The sequence below is a fragment of the Tachyglossus aculeatus genome, unplaced genomic scaffold (genome assembly GCF_015852505.1).
Source record: "Tachyglossus aculeatus isolate mTacAcu1 unplaced genomic scaffold, mTacAcu1.pri SUPER_34, whole genome shotgun sequence".
In the NCBI taxonomy this organism is placed as follows: Eukaryota; Metazoa; Chordata; class Mammalia; order Monotremata; family Tachyglossidae; genus Tachyglossus; species Tachyglossus aculeatus.
In genome coordinates, this window is record NW_024044839.1 from 640581 (window position 1) to 656486 (window position 15906).

Genomic DNA, 15906 nt, shown 5'->3' on the forward strand with positions numbered 1-15906 from the left:
AGCCGCGCTGCTTCTCTTGGCCGCTACCAAGGTGAAGGATGGGGTAGGGCAGTCGGGGCTGGGCTTCCACAGAAATTCCTCATTCCCGCTCTCCCAGAAGCTGGGCCCGCCGCCAACGAGGTCGGAGCAAGGGATTTTTCTGCAGCCGCGTGCCCTCTCGGGGCTCTGCCCAACCCAGGGGCCTTGTTCTGGCTTCCCCAGGTGCGGGGCAGGAAGAGTGCTGTCCCTCGGGCCCTCCCCCAAAGCCAACCCTCATGAGAATGGCGTTTATTAAGCGCTCACTATGTGCAAAGCACTGTTCTAAGCGCTGGGGAGGTTACAAGGTGATCAGGTTGTCCCAAGAGGGGCTCACGGTCTTAATCCCCATTTTACAGATGAGGTAACAGGCCCATAGAAGTGAAGTGACTTGCCCAAAGTCTGCACCAGATGGGCAACTTCCTAAATCACCTCTACCCACCTCCCCATTAGTGGAGGTTCCTTGTGCGCGGAGAATGCGTTACTTCTGTATTCTATGCTCCCCAAGTGCCTAGTACAGTGCTCAGCTCTGAGTGGGCACTCAATAAAGGGTACTACCACTAGTCAGGACACCAAATTGGTACCCTCAACCCATCCCTAATCTCCCCATTTGGGTCTGTTCAAGCACGGGGAAGCTTGGGGAGCTGCAGGGAAATGTGATACTTTTTATGGTATTTGTTAAATACTAACTATTTGTCAAGCACTGTTCTAAGCCTGGAGTAGATAGGTACAAGATATTCTCCCCACCTTCAAAGACTTATTGAATACACAACTCATCCAAGTGGCCTTCCCTGACTAACCCCTCATTTCCTTTTCTCCCATTCCCTTTTGAGTCACCCTGACTCGCTTCCTTTATTCCTACCCTCCAGCCCCACAGCACTTAGGTACATACCCGTAATTTGTTTGTATTAATGTCTGTCTTCCCTCTAGACTATTAGCTCGTTGTGGGCAGGGAATGTGCTGTTATATTGTTATATTGCAAGCACTTAGTACACCATCATCATCATCATCATCATCAATCGTATTTATTGAGCGCTTACTGTGTGCAGAGCACTGTACTAAGCGCTTGGGAAGTACAAGTTGGCAACATATAGAGACAGTCCCTACCCAACAGTGGGCTCACAGTCTAAAAGGGGGAGACAGAGAACAAAACCATACTAACAAAATAAAATAAATAGAATAGATATGTACAAGTAAAATAGAGTAACAAATATGTACAAACATATATACAGGTGCTGTGGGGAAGGGAAGGAGGTAAGATGGGGGGGATGGAGAGGGGCACGAGGGGGAGAGGAAGGAAGGGGCTCAGTCTGGGAAGGCCTCCTGGAGTAGGTGAGCTCTCAGTAGGGCCTTGAAAGGAGGAAGAGAGCTAGCTTGGCGGATGGGCAGAGGGAGGGCATTCCAGGCCCGGGGGATGACGTGGGCCGGGGGTCGATGGCGGGACAGGCAAGGGCTCAATAAATACGAGTGATTGATTGGTTGAATATAACAGGGTTCGTAGACATGGTCCCTGCCCACAACGAGTTTACAGTCTAGGTGAGAGGTGGACGCCTCCATGGGCTGCCAACTGAGGATGACAAGGGAGGCCAAAGAACAAAATCCTGCTCCTTGGGGAAGTCGGTGCTCTGGGCACCCCTCGGGGTCTGGCCCTGCCCGTGCCTGGCTGGCATGGTTGGGGGCCCGTCCCTCCTGGCACCGGGGCTCCTTGGATGGTTAATTATTTCCTCCTTGGCGTGAATTACCCTGACAAGTAGCACTGGCTGGGGGCCAGGGCTCAGGGCTACAGAAGTCCACTTGATCCCCTTCCTGGATCTCCCTTCCCCGTTAGGGCTCTGGAGGAGAAGCTGCGGTGGCAGGGTAGAATGAAACCACGGAACCAGGCCTCACTCGGGCCTGACCCACAACTCTTCCTTGAATCCAGCCTTGAGCTGGAACCTCACGTTCCTGGGTACTGTTCTCAGGAGCGCCCCAGAAATGGATGCAGCCTACGATGCTGGAGCAGAAGACAAGTGAACACTCAGTACACGTTGCCTTCTCAAGGGCGATCCCCCAGCTTGAAGCACCCCCATCCCATCACTAAAAACAGGTCAAAATCACCCCTCCCTCCAGGAAGACATCTGTGGTGGCCGTGTGGGCTAGTGGAAAGAGCACAGACTTGGATTTTCATCCTGGCTCCAACTGCCTGCTCTGTGACCTTAGGTAAGTAACTTCTCTGTATCAGTTTCCTCAGCTGTAAAATGGGGATTAAGTACCTGTTTTCTCTCCCCCTTAGATTGGGAGCTCCTTATAGGTGGTTCGCCTGCTTATATCGTTCCTTCCCAGCAATTAGTACAGGGCAATAACAAATGCCATTATTGTCTCTCCTTCTCCCCCTTACTACACCCATCAGTGGCCCCCTTAGCCCCGCTTCCTGAGGATGGAACATCACCCTCAGTAGCACTCAATAAACAGCATTGATTGACAGCCCCTTGTTCCAGGAGAACCCCCTGCATCGGGGAAGGGAGCTGTCGGGGCAATGGGGAGATGGCAGGGGCAGGGCCACGCTGCCAGGGGCTTCTGGGGCCCTAGGCCCCAGTGTGTCCCTCTGACTCAGCCCTGCCGGGGCCTGGGGACATGGAGGTGGACTCGATGACCACGATTGGCTGCGTAGCAAGACCGGACTTGCCTGGAGTTCGCCAACCCCGATCTCGCCCAGCGCAGGAGCAGGCCAAGGGGGAAGGGGATGGGGGTTGGGCGGGCAAGCAGGTAGGCAGTGTTCCCCTCTCTCCTGCACCGTGGGTCAAGGGCCCGGACTGGCAGAGGGCGAGGGAGAAGGGGAGGGGAGTTGAACTCTTTGCCCTGGGCCCTGCTCCCACCTCCACTCCCCCGCCCCAGACCCTCCTCCCAACCGGGAGGTGTAGCCCATGTCCAGGAAGATCAGGATAACCTGAGCCATAGGCGGGCCGTTGGGAGTCCTGGGTCTAGGCTGTTGGTCAGAGAGACCTTGGCACTACTATCGACCACTGAGGCCCCTGCCGCTTTCCGCTACTACAACGACGACGACTACTTCATTACCACGACTACTACTTCTGCCCCTCTCTGGGGGCAGAACTGGGGTCAGTGGGGGCCGGGGGCGGAGAGAAAACCCTTGCTGAGACCCTGCTGGTCCAGTCTGCCTCCCTGGGACAGCAGCGGGAATCCTCTTCCCCCCAAGTCCCCGCTTTTTTTCTCCTCCCTTCCCCGGAACCCCTCCTCGCAAGGAGGGGCCCCTCTGCTCCCCCCGGGGCCTGTCAATCAATCAGTCGTATTTATTGAGCGCTTGCTGTGTGCGGAGCACTGGACTAAGCGCTTAGGAAGCTGTCCCCGACCCCTTCCTCCCTCCCTCCCTCCGGGTCCCCAAGGGGCCGTTAGGGAAGTGTGTCCGGAGTCCGGTGTGTGTCCGCCACCCCCCGCGCCATGGCCAGGGCAGCCGTTGAGGCCGTTGGTGGAGGATGGGGGGAGGGGGGGCTCCCGGGGAAGCGGCCCCGGGACCCCCGGCCGGACCTCCCTCCCTCCCTCCCTCCCTCCCTCCGTCCCTCCCTCCCTCTGTCCGTCCCTCCCTCTATCTGTCCGTCCGTCCGCCGTCCGGTCCCGGGCCAGGAAGCGACGCCAGGAAGCGGGTCCCGGCCGGAGGAGCCGCTTATGGGGTGCCCCTGGGAATCGGTGAGCGTCGCGACCGCCCCCCTCCCCCCGGCCCGGACCCGGAAGGGTTAATCCCCGGGAAGGGGGCCCCCCTCCGGGACCCTCCATTCATTCAGTCGAACTGATTGAGCGCTTAGTGTGTGCAGAGCACTGTACTAAGCGCTCCAGCCGCCCGCGCGCGGCTGCCCCGCCGGGGGAGGGGGCTCGGGGCCGGGGGTCCAAAGCCGAGGCCTCGGCCAAAGCCCCCTCCTCTCCTCCTGTCCTCTCCCCTCCTGCCCTGCCCTGCCCGCCCCCGCCCCCCGAGCTGTTTATCCGCGTCCCGGGGCGGTGGGATCCCGCCCCCCACCTTCCCCCGGCCTGATTTTGGGGGCCGTGTCCTCCGCCGGACCGGATCCGACACGGGGCAGAGAAGAGCGGGAAAGGAGGACCCCTGACACCGGCGGGAGACCCTCCTCCCCTCCTTCCTCCTCCTCCTCTCCCCCGCCCCCGGCCCGTGTCCACCAGCCGCCCTCCCGGGGGTCACCCGTTCCCTCTCCTCCCCTCCCCTCCTCACAGCCTCCCCTGCGGGTGGGGGGCAGGGGCAGAGGCCGCCAGCCCTACACCAAACTGGGGCGGGGGTCGCCCAGCCTGTGCCCCGGAGAATTCAGCAGAAGCCCCCTGCGGGGAGCCTGGATCTGAGCTCAGGGAAGGCCAGAAACTCGGACTTCCTGCCCCAGTCTCCACCCAAGCAACCGAGCCTCCGCTCCAAGGGGTCCCCGTGCCACACACCCCCTTCCCCGGGCCTGGCCCTCTGCCCCCGGACCCCACTGTGGCGGTTGGGTTGGGGCGGGGCGGGAGGGGCCAGCGGGCTCGTTAGCTCCAAGTGGGAAACTGAGGCAAGAGGGTAGCCTTTAAAGGGCCGATCTTCCTCGGCTGGAGAAGGAAGCCCAGAGCCTCCTTCCCAGCTCAGGGCACTACCCTGGAGAGGTGCCCAAATACCTGGGTGGGAATTGCGTGCCAAACAGGTGGCGTCTGTGGCGTTGTCGGCCCTGGGCACGGGGAAGCATCGGGGCTGTTGTAGGGGATTGGCCTTCCCACAGAACTGGTGTGCTGGTCTGGAGGGGGCCTGACCTGAAAAGCAGAGCTGGAGGTGGAAGAGGGCAGACCGAGGGGGTATTTCTCCTCCAGCCTCAAGGCTCTGGGCATCCCGTCCCAATCCTCCACGGACCCCCCTCCTCTCCCCGCTGTGACCCCTCTTCTCCCCAACCCTCCATGATCCCTCTCCCCACCCCCTGTGACCCTTCTCCCCCCCACCTCCACTATGATCCCTGTCCCCCCCACCCCAGCCTCCCCCGACCTCCCTCACCCTGTCAGTGAGCAGGAAGAGGGGACGGGGCAGGACAGAAATCCCTCTTCAACCTGGTGCCCATGCCAACCACCGCCAATAGCTATCTGTGAGGCAGTTCCCAGGAGCCTGGTTTTGCCAGTCACCTCCGTAGGCATTGCCAATCTCAGGCTGGTAGCTCCTCTGCCCTGCTCCTTGCTGCTCTGAGCTGACCCAAGTCTGGTTTTGGTGTGAGCAGAGGCTGCACTGGGGAGCTCACTTCCTCAGCAACCGGCCTGGAGTCCTGCCCAGGAGAGCTATTGAGGAAAGACCAGAGGGGTCGGGGGTCACAGGGCCGAGGGCTGTCTGGCTCCCAGTGGCTGCCTGTTGCTGCCTGGGGGTCCGTGGTGTCACGGGATGGAGCGGAGGGCCTTGGAGCTCCAGGCAGAGTTCCCAGTGGGAGGTTGGGAAGTCCTCAGACCAAGGCCTGGAAGTTGGCAGTGATTTTGGGAAGGGGGGAAATGAAGAGGGTGTGGAGGCGGGGAGGAGGAGCCTGGGGCTGGATGTTGGGAATCAGGGGCTGGGCAGAAGTCCAGGGACAGCCCCTCCGCCTTCCTGTTTGCTCCAAAAACAGAAATCCTAGTGGGAGCAGAGAGGGCTGAGGGATTTGCGGGGGGTGAGGGAGCTGAGGAGGGTGAGGGAGCTGAGGGGGTGAGGGGACAGATCAGGTTCTCTGAGGCACAGCAGAGGGGAGGGGCCGGAGGCCACCTGAGGCTCTTGGGGCCTGGAGGGTTCTGGGGCTGCTGCAGATGTACAATCATATCTAAAGAACATCTTCCAACACAAACACACACACATGCTCCCCTGCAGAGTCAAACTCAAACAGATGCTCATTCATAACTAGACACATCCTGAAACACAACCACATGTATACACACAGAGTCACATTCATGCAGGCACACTCTCACCGATGAGACCATAGCCACACTAGCTCGTGCACACACACACGCATGTGCACACACGCACGCACACACACAGACACTCCCTGAATCTGGCTGATTGGTCTAAACCCTCTAGGTGAGGGCCACACCAATATTCCCCTTTGGTCCGCCCCCTTTGGGCGCCTCCGGGTGCAGGGTGGAGAAATGGGTGAGAAGAGAGGTGGGGAGTGAGGAGAGACCCAGGAATGAGGAGAGGCGGGAAGCCAGGAGAGACTTGGGGAGTCACACCCGGGCTTTCTGGGTGCCTGGCTCTAGGGAGGCAGAAGTGAGGTGGTCTCCTCAGAGGGCTGGGGCAGAGATGGGCTGGTCCCTGAGAGGGCTGGGGCCGGGCCCCCACGGGAGCCTCAGGTGGAGGCCCAGACGGCCACCGGGAGAGCCTGGAGCCGATAGAGGCTGAGCAGGAAAACCCTTGCTCCTGTAGCTTCCCCTGCTCGTGCATGCTGCTCTTCCTGTCCCTGATGCTCTCCTGCCCCTGCCCCTGCCCTTGCCTCTGCTGCTCCTTCTGCCCATCCTTCTCCACCTGCCCCTGCCGCTCATCCTGCTCCTGCCCCTCTCTCCCTGCCCCTCTTTCCTCCTTGCCCCTGTCCCTGCCACAGGGCCAAGGCCGACCCCCTCCCCCTTCCTCCTGCCCACAGGTGACCGCAGCCCGAGAAGATGTGCCTGCGCGGCCAGGCCGGGCCGGGGCAGGGGGCGGAGGGCAGCTGGGCCTGGGTGGTGCTGGTGGCCACCATGGTGTCTCAGGGCCTGACCCTGGGCTTCCCAGGCTGCATCAGCGTCTTCTTCACCGACCTCCAGCAGGAATTCCAGGCCAGCAACAGTGAGACCTCCTGGTTCCCCTCTATCCTGTTGGCCATCCTGCATGCCGGGGGTGAGTGCATGAGGGCCGGCGGAGGCCACCGGGACCGGTGTGTGGGGGCTGCGGGTGTGTTTGTGTTGGGGGGCCTGGCCAGCGGCCAGCGGGGTCGACTTCTGGGGAGCATCCATCCAGTCTCACGACACCTAGCTAAACTCCTCTCCCTGGCCATCCTGAAAGGGAGGTGCCTCCGGATAAGGAAAGATCCCAAATGAACTGGACAATGAGTGGATGGGGCACAGTGGGACCCTGAGACCCCTCCCCCTGCCCCTCTGTCCCTCCTTCCTCACTCACCCGCCCCACTCGCTTCTTCCTCTCCTGCCCCCTAGAACCGAAACCACCAGGGCCTCGGGCACCTGAGAACATTCCCAGGCTCCGGTGCTGCTGCTTGCAGGATGATGGTGTCATCATGGGGCAGTCACATACACACACACACACACACTCTCTCTCTCTCTCTCTCTCTCTCTCTCTCTCTCTGCCCCACTACCCCCTCCACCCCCTCCATCCCCTCCGCCCCTTGGCCGGGCTGGGCCTCCAAGGCCCCCCCCCCCCCCCCCCCCCCCCCCCCCCCCCCCCCCCGACTGCCTTTGAGCCAAGAGGAAGGAGAGAGGAGTGGGGGCGGAGAGGCTGCTCCGGGAAGCCCAAAGCTCTGGGAGGAGGAAGAGGGGAGGAGGGGACGGTGGGGACGGAAGAAGGGAAAAGGGGAGGGAAGTAGGGGGGAAGAGGGGCGGAGAGCCTTCCAGCCATTGATGTGGAGTTGTCAGGGGAGTGGAGGAAGGAGAGGACTGCCCCGCCCCCCAACCCCATGTCCCTATGGGGGGGGGGGGGGGGCGGGAGGGGCTGCCAAGGGCAGGTGAATAAGGAGGGGCAGGGACTGAGAGGGGACCGATTGGGCCTGGGACGGGGAAAGGAATGCCACTCCCTGGCCCAGTACACACACAAAATGCCCATAAACGCTCACGCTAACACTGGCACGCTAACATTCACACCCTTGCACACCCATACTCTGACATTCAGAATCGGACACGCACTCCGACATATAATCCGCATTCACAAACCAGCCGGGTGCTCCATCCCCTCACGTATAGCTACATCCTTATACAGGTAGGCCCACAAACACGCAATTCACCTTCCCAGCGCCCCCCCCCATCCCCACCGCACTCTCCTCCTCCGCCCCCCGCTTTCAGACACCCCTCTCTCTTACTCTTCCTCCTGCTCAGCCCTGTTTCAAAGGTGATATTTGAGAGGGCTGGGTCACCTCGAGGTCTGGGCTGGGAGCCAGGGGTTCAAGGCCGGTGACCGGCCGGAAAGTAGCAGCCACCCTGCGCTCACCCATGGAGAGGCCCGGTCACGGTGAGCCGCGGGCCCTCGGCTGGGTCCCAGGGAGGTGACCGCAGGTGGGAGCCGCCCCTCCCTCTCTCTCCCGGCTCCCCTCTCGCCCCCAGGTCCCCCAAAGGTCAGGGACCGGCAAAGTCGTTGAGCCACTCTGGTTTGGAGCGGGGCTGAGGCGGACCAGCCTGGCCCCAGTTCCTCCCAGTTCAGGAGACCGGGGGCGGCTCTGGTGGAGCCGGGCCGATCAGGTTCTCCCGCTCCGCCTGGGGAATCCTGCCCCTCCCCGGCCGCCCCGCACGCCCAGGCGAGGGCCAGCGCCCACAAAGCGCAGACTCCGGCCCTGGTTTCATACATTCAATCATATTTATTGAGCGCTATGTGCACAGCACTGTTTGTTCACTGGAGATGTGAACACTTGCCTTGGCATCTTAGTGTTTTCCGGGTCGGTCCTTATGTATCTCTCCTCAGTCCACCGCTCCTCACTTATTCTCTTCGGTGGTGAGCCCCCTGAGGGACAGGGACAATAACTAATTCCCACCTGGGTATTCTCTCCTGGCACACTTAGTACAGTGCTTTATGCACAGTAAGCGCGTAATAAATTTTATTACTTTGCCCATTCATTCATTCAATCGTATTTATTGAGCACTTACTGTGTGCAGAGCACTGTACTAAGCGCTTGGGAAGTACAAGTTGGCAACACATAGAGACGGTCCCTACCCAACAGCGGGCTCACAGTCTAGAAGCCCAGCTCAGTATTCCCTCCTCCCCAATCAGTGGTATTTATTGAGAGCTTACTATGTGCAGAGCGCTGTACTAAGCGCTTGGGAGAGTCCAATAAGATACATTCCCCGCCCATAACAAGCTTACAGTCTAGAGGACTGTAAGAGTCTCCGTCCATGGATCACCCCCTCTCCAAGATCAGCCCCTGGCTCTGGCTACCCACTGCCCACCTGAGGCCCCCACGGCCCCATGACTTTGATTCCCCCCACCCCCTGCTCCGTTCTGGTTCTGACGTGCACTCCCCGGATTCCCCCCCAGTAATAAATATTTATTTATTTAATTAATTTTAAATAAATGGTATAGCGTTTGTTCATATTAATGTCTGTCTCCCCCTCCATACTGTAAGCTCATCGTGGGCACGGAATGTGCCTGTTTATTGTTATACTGTAGTCTCCCAAGCGCTTAGAACAGCGCTTTGCACACAGTAAGCGCTTAATAAATACAATTGAATCAATACCGCAGGGCCGGTCTGCGGGATGCTGGTGGAGCGGTTCGGCTGCAGGGTTACGGTGATGTCGGGAGGCCTGCTGGCCGGGCTGGGCATGGTGGCCAGCTCCTTCTCCCGCTCCCTTAGCCAACTCTACCTCACGGCCGGCCTCATCACAGGTGAGCCTTCCCCCTGGTCGTCGTCATCCCCCCGACCCTCACCGCCCTGCCCCCCCTCGTCCTGGGACCCCGGGAAACAGAGTCCTGGTGGGGAGGGGGGGCCCGGGGCGGGAAGAGGGGAGTCTGGAGGAGGCGGGGAGAAGCTCGTGCGAATCTCCCCCCTGCCCCAAACTCACACATGCACCGCCCGGGGGGGTCAGCTGCAGAGGAGCGGGGAGAGATGCGGGCTGGGCGGGCCAGGAAGGAGCCAGGAGCCAGCTCCTCTCGCCTCCTCCCGCCAGGCCTGGGTGCCTCCTTCAGCTTCCAGGCGAGCATCACCGTGCTGGGCTACTACTTTTCCCACCGGCGGGCGCTGGCCAACGCCCTGGCCTCGGTGGGCGTCTCCATCGGCCTGACCCTCTGGCCCCTGCTCTCCCACCACCTGCTGGACTCCCTGGGCTGGCGAGGCACCTTTCTGGTCTTCGGCGGGGTCCTATTCAACTGCTGCGTGTGCGGGGCCGTCATGCGGCCCCTGGGAGCCTCGTCCCCGGACCAGGCGGCGGCCGAACCGCCGCCCCCCCGCCGCCCTCCAGGGTTGCCCCTGGGCCTGCGGCCGGGCCTTGCGGCGCCACTTGGCTTTCGACGTGTTCTGCCACAACCGCGGCTACCGGATCTACACGCTGGGCGTCGTGTGGATGGTCATGGGCTTCGTGCTGCCCCACATCTACCTGGTGCCCTACGCCATGCACCACGGGGTGGACCCGGCCCGCGCCGCCCTCCTCGTCTCCATCATCGGCTTCAGCAACATCTTCTTGCGGCCCGCGGCCGGGCTGCTGGCCGGGATGCCGGTCTGCGCCGGCCGCCGCGCCCACCTCTTCAGCCTGGCCGTGCTGCTCAACGGCCTCACCAACCTGCTGTGCGTCACGTCGGCCAACTTCCACGTGCTGGTGGGCTACTGCCTGGTCTACAGCGTGTCCATGAGCGGCGTGGGCGCCCTCGTCTTCCAGGTGCTCATGGACATCGTGCCCATGGACCGCTTCCCCAGTGCCCTGGGCCTCTTCACCGTCCTGGAGAGCTGCACCATCCTCATCGCTCCGCCGCTTGCCGGTGAGGGCCTGGGGCGGCGAGGGCTGTGGGGGGCAACTCGTGGGACGGGGGGGGGGGGGGGCTCCGCGGGGCGGTTGCAGGTTCCTCCGCGGCACCACCATTTCCGGATCAGGGTCCCCTTCCCCCCGGAGGACGCCCGCCAGCATCACCGTGGCTGCTGCTGGTGACTCAGGGCCAGCCCTCCCCTCTCTTTGGAATCTCAGGACCCCCCGCCCTACCCGCATCTCCCATCCCCTTACACGTCCAGGGACCCCTGCACTCCCAGCTCCCTGCGTTCCCTCCTTCCCCATTCACTCGTTCATTCATTCAATTATATTTATTGAGTGCTTACTGTGTTCAGAGCGCTGCACTAAGCGCTGGAGTCTTCAGACCCCCCCACCCCTTCATTTCCCCTGGGAAATGTTGGGTAGGGACTGTCTCTATATGTTGCCAACTTGTACTTCCCAAGCGCTTAGTACAGTGCTCTGCACACAGTAAGCGCTCAATAAATACAATTGATTGATTGATTGATTGACCCCCTCACCCCAGGGGCCTCAAGACTCCCCCCTGCACCCCCGTTCTCCCATTCCCGGGCCTCAGGACCACTCCCCCACCCCCCCACCCGCCTCCTTCCACCCCCAGGCCTTGGGCCCCCCTCCCTCCAGCTCTTTCCACCCCCGGGCCTCAGGACCCCCAACCTCTGGAACTCAGCCACGATCCCTTGCAGGGCTGCTGCTGGACACCACTGGAGACTTCAGATACGTCTTCTGCACATCCAGCTTTATCCTGGTGTCTGCCGCGCTGTTCATGGGCATCAACTTCTGCCTCATGCAAAGAAAGGAGCAGGGGGCGGACGCGGGGACCCTCAAGGAGCCACCTCTAGAGGAGACCCTCCTCCCCGGGGCCACGGACGACCTCCCGCCCAAGAAGCCTCCGTCCCCACTGCCGCACCCCATGGAGGTCATGTACGTGACCAGCGTCTGAGCCCGCAGACCGTAGCCCAGGGCAGTGAGCTTTGGGGCCGGCCTGAGGGCCTTCACCTACCTGATGCAGGCAGCGGCAGGTTGGGGAGGGGCACAGCCAGGGCATTGAGGCCGGTTTCCCGGGCTGCCTCAGGGTGGCCAGCCTGATGGCGCTCCAGGGGCCCGGGCCCAGGATGTCCTGATGGCCGGACTGGTTGATCGCGAGGTCGGCCGGGCCCCTCGGCTCTCCCGGGTGGCGGAGCTGCACCCGGAGCCCAAAGACACCCGCCTGGCACCCCGGAGTGGGGACCCTCCCCCACCATGTTGGGAGCCCCGGGATCCCCCATCTGAAAGCTGAGAAGGGCCCAAGGAGCCCAGGTCCTGGCTTGGAATTTGAGGTCCTGCCAATCCCGAATGAAGACAGCGTGAGGGGCCACCAGACACCGGGCTTCACCTCAGCTGGTCTCGCCTGGCCTCGCATGACCAGCTCCCAGCCTCCAGACACCTGCTAGGCCCTTCCTGACCCCGGCGGGCGGGATCGGCCTTCTGTGACTCCTCCGGCTGGTACCACTGCCCTTTCGCGCCCCCCCCCCCCCCGCCCCCCAAGCCTTTGCCCCTGCTCCCCTCCCTGGTACTGACTGCGCGTCGGCACTGAATTCCCCCAGCATGGCTCCTGCAACCTGGCAGGCCGGGCTGATGCAGCCCCCAGCGGGAAGGGAGAGGGGTCCAAGACACCCCATGTGGGGCAGGGAGGGAGCCAGGACAGCCCCTAGGGGAGTGAGGGGCAGCCCCTAGGAGCGAGGGGGCCGGGGAAACGTCCCGGAGGCAGGGAAAGGGACCCGGGACAGCCCTGACTCAGGTCCAAGATTGGCCAGGCGCAGTCCCGGAATAAAGCCTGTCTCTCCAGTTCTGTCTGTTCCCTGTCGGGCCTGGGTGCAACTGGGCCAACTGGTGGGGAGGGGGTGGCGGTCTGAACTTCTTGCTCCTCTGGGTCTGGAAGTCCCAACCATCCAGTAATAATAATAATAATAATGATGACGGCATTTATTAAGCACTTACTAAGTGCAAAGCACTGTTCCAAGCGCTGGGGAGGTTACAAGGTGATCAGGTTGTCCCACGGGGGGCTCACAGTCTTCATCCCCATTTTACAGATGAGGGAACTGAGGCACAGCGAAGTGACTTGCCCAAAGTCACACAGCTGACAGTTGGCAGAGCCAGGATTTGAACCCATGACCTCTGACTCCAAAGCCCATGCTCTTTTCCACCGAGCCACGCCGCTTCTCTTGTAGCTTCTCAGTACCCAGTACCCCTCTCCCCGTGCCCCCTGAGCTACAGGAGCGGCAGGGCTCGGGCCCAGTGCGTGGTGGGAGCGGGGCAGGGGGCAGGGGCGAAGGGCAGGGGCAGAGGGCAGAGGGCAGAGGGCAGGGGCAGAGGGCAGAGGGCAGGGGCGAGGCATTGGCGGCTGGCGGGGAACGAAACGCACACGCCCAGCTCCTGGCCCAGCAGCCCATGTTTGCGGCCCCGACCGCCGCCCCCGGATTTAAGGTGGGGAGAGCGGGAGGAGGGGGAAGTGGGGCAGAGGTAATCTCATCTCCGACCACCAATGACTCAGCCTTGGCCCGGGGAGACTTTCCATTTCCACCACCGGGGCCCTGGGACAGAAAGGGTGAGGGGAAGGGGGCCCCGGGGGTCCCCTAGGCTCGGCCCTAATCAGCCGGGAAGGGGTGGCCCTCGCCCCTCGACCCCTGCCGTGCCACCCCGAGAGGGGTGGGTAGCGGGGGCTCCCTCGGCGGTGAGGGCCCGATCCTTTGACTTAAAAAAGAGGCAGATCAATCAATCAATCAGTCGTATTTATTGAGCGCTTACTGTGTGCAGAGCACTGTACTAAGCGCCTGGGAAGTCCAAGTTGGCAACATATACAGTCCCTACCCAACAGTGGGCTCACAGTGTAGAAGGGGGAGACAGAGAACAAAACCAAACATACTAACAAAATAAAATAAATAGAATAGATATGTACAAGTAAAATAAATAGAGTAATAAATATGTACAAACATATATCCATATATACAGGTGCTGTGGGGAAGGGAAGGAGGTAAGATGGGGGGGATGGAGAGGGGGACGAGGGGGAGAGGAAGGAAGGGGCTGAGTGTGGGAAGGCCGCCTGGAGGAGGTGAGCTCTCAGTAGGGCCTTGAAGGGAGGAAGAGAGCTAGCTTGGCGGATGGGCAGAGGGATTGGGGGCATTCCAGGCCCGGGGGATGACGTGGGCCGGGGGTTGATGGCGGGACATGTGAGAACGAGGCAGATGGGTGGCATGCTATGACGGGCCCTGATGCGTGCTGTTACCTGCATGGCAGCGACCGTGGAAACATCCCAGCCCTGCCTAACCGCCACCCTCCCTGTGCCCAGCCTCTGCCCCCCTCCCTGCAGAGCCCCCTCCGTACCCTGGACCCAGCCCCTGTCCCCGCTTCCTGACTCCCCACCCTGGGCCCAGCCCCGGGCCCTCCTCCACCCACCCCGTCACCGCCGGCAATGTGGGTGGGGGGTCAAACAGAGCGGGAGAACCAACTCTGCGGAACGACCCTCGACCCCCACTTCCTGCCGAGTCCCAAGAAGCAGCCAGGCAGGGAAAACGAGTCAGGAGTGAATTCTTGTTTGCTGGCACAGACCGAGCCCCGGCAGGAACCCTATCGGAGGATGGAATCGATCTGCTTTGCGAAACCTGCCCTGGGCACCGGCCCGCTGTGGGCCGAAGGGCACGACTGGAGGCTGCCCTGCTGCCTCACTGCCCAGGATGATTGTCGCGCCCCCCCCGCTGCTGCTTGGCTCCCCGTGGGCCAGGCCTGGAGCCTTTTTGGCACCCCGGGGCAGAACCCCAATCCGGCCCCCCTTCCCAGTTCCAACTTTGGGTCTGGGCTGTGGGCTGAGGAGGGGAAAACTCATCCCCGGTGGAAAGAGTGCGGGACCGGGAGTCAGGGAACCCAGGGCCTAGCCTCAGCTCTGACCCACTCTGCTGGGTAGCTTTGGGCGAATCACCAAACCTCTCTGTTTCCTCCTCTCTAAAATCTCTAAGATCCGATCATCTTGTGTCAACTTAAAACCGAATAAGTACATAATCAAAATATAATTATTCTTAATAATTAACCAAGGGAGACGGTGCAACCCGACAGAGCCATGGACACTTCCCTCCTCAGCCGACCTCCACCTCCTGTCTCTCCACAGCGCCAGGGATGGGCACTTTCAGCTCGTCACAGGGTGACAATCGCCCCATTTGCCCAACTGTAACAACTCCAGCCTCCCCTGGAGGGTTCTCACGGTCTGAGAACAAAACCAAACATGCTAACAAAATAAAATAAATAGAATAGATATGTACAAGTATAATAAATAAATAAATAGAGTAATAAATATGTACAAACATATATACATATATACAGGTGCTGTGGGGAAGGGAAGGAGGTAAGATGGGATGGAGAGGGAGACGAGGGGGAGAGGAAGGAAGGGGCTCAGTTGTCAGCTGTGTGACTTTGGGCAAGTCACTTAACTTCTCTGTGAGACCTCGTCTGTAAAAATGGGGATTAAAACTGCGAGCCCCCCATGGGACAGCCTGATCACCTTGTAACCTCCCCAGGGCTTAGTGCAGCGCTTTGCACATAGTAAGCGCTTAATAAACGCCATCATTATTATTATTATACAGATTGGAAGAAGCGAAGATAGGCGAGGAGGGGTGGGGTGAGCATTTGAAGTGCTTAGGTGCCGCGAAAGTGCTTCACAGCCACCCTGGGCTGAACCAAAATCTCCAGTGGCTACCAATCAATCTGCGCATCAGGCAGAAACTCCTCACCCTGGGCTTCAAGGCTGTCCATCACCTCGCCCCCACCTACCTCACCTCCCTTCTGTCCTTCTCCAGCCCAGCCCGCACCCTCCGCTCCTCCGCCGCTGATCTCCTCCCCGTACCTCGCTCTCGCCTGTCCCGCCATCGACCCCCGGCCCACGTCATCCCCCGGGCCTGGAATGCCTTCCCTCTAACCATCCGCCAAGCTAGCTCTCTTCCTCCCTTCAAGGCCCTGCTGAGAACTCACCTCCTCCAGGAGGCCTTCCCAGACTGAGCCCCTTCCTTCCTCTCCCCCTCGTCCCCCTCTCCATCCCCCCATCTTACCTCCTTCCCTTCCCCACAGCACCTGTATATATGGATATATGTTTGTACATATTTATTACTCTATTTATTTATTTATTTATTTTACTTGTACATGTCTATTCTATTTATTTCATTTTGTTAGTATGTTTGGTTTTGTTCTCTGTCTCCCCCCCTTTTAGACTGTGAGCCCACTGTT

The 15906-nt window shown here is 60.8% G+C and overlaps 1 protein-coding gene across 1 annotated transcript; it reads left to right on the forward strand.

Annotated features, from left to right (window-relative positions):
* The first annotated feature begins 3611 nt into the window (after nt 1-3611).
* SLC16A5 (solute carrier family 16 member 5) lies at nt 3612-11696 on the forward strand. The gene is given in 6 exon segments (XM_038741947.1): nt 3612-3696; nt 6615-6847; nt 9407-9550; nt 9832-10120; nt 10122-10636; nt 11343-11696. Coding segments are annotated over 5 exon segments (1419 nt in total). The 5' UTR covers nt 3612-3696; nt 6615-6633; the 3' UTR covers nt 11600-11696.
* Nucleotides 11697-15906: the final 4210 nt, after the last annotated feature.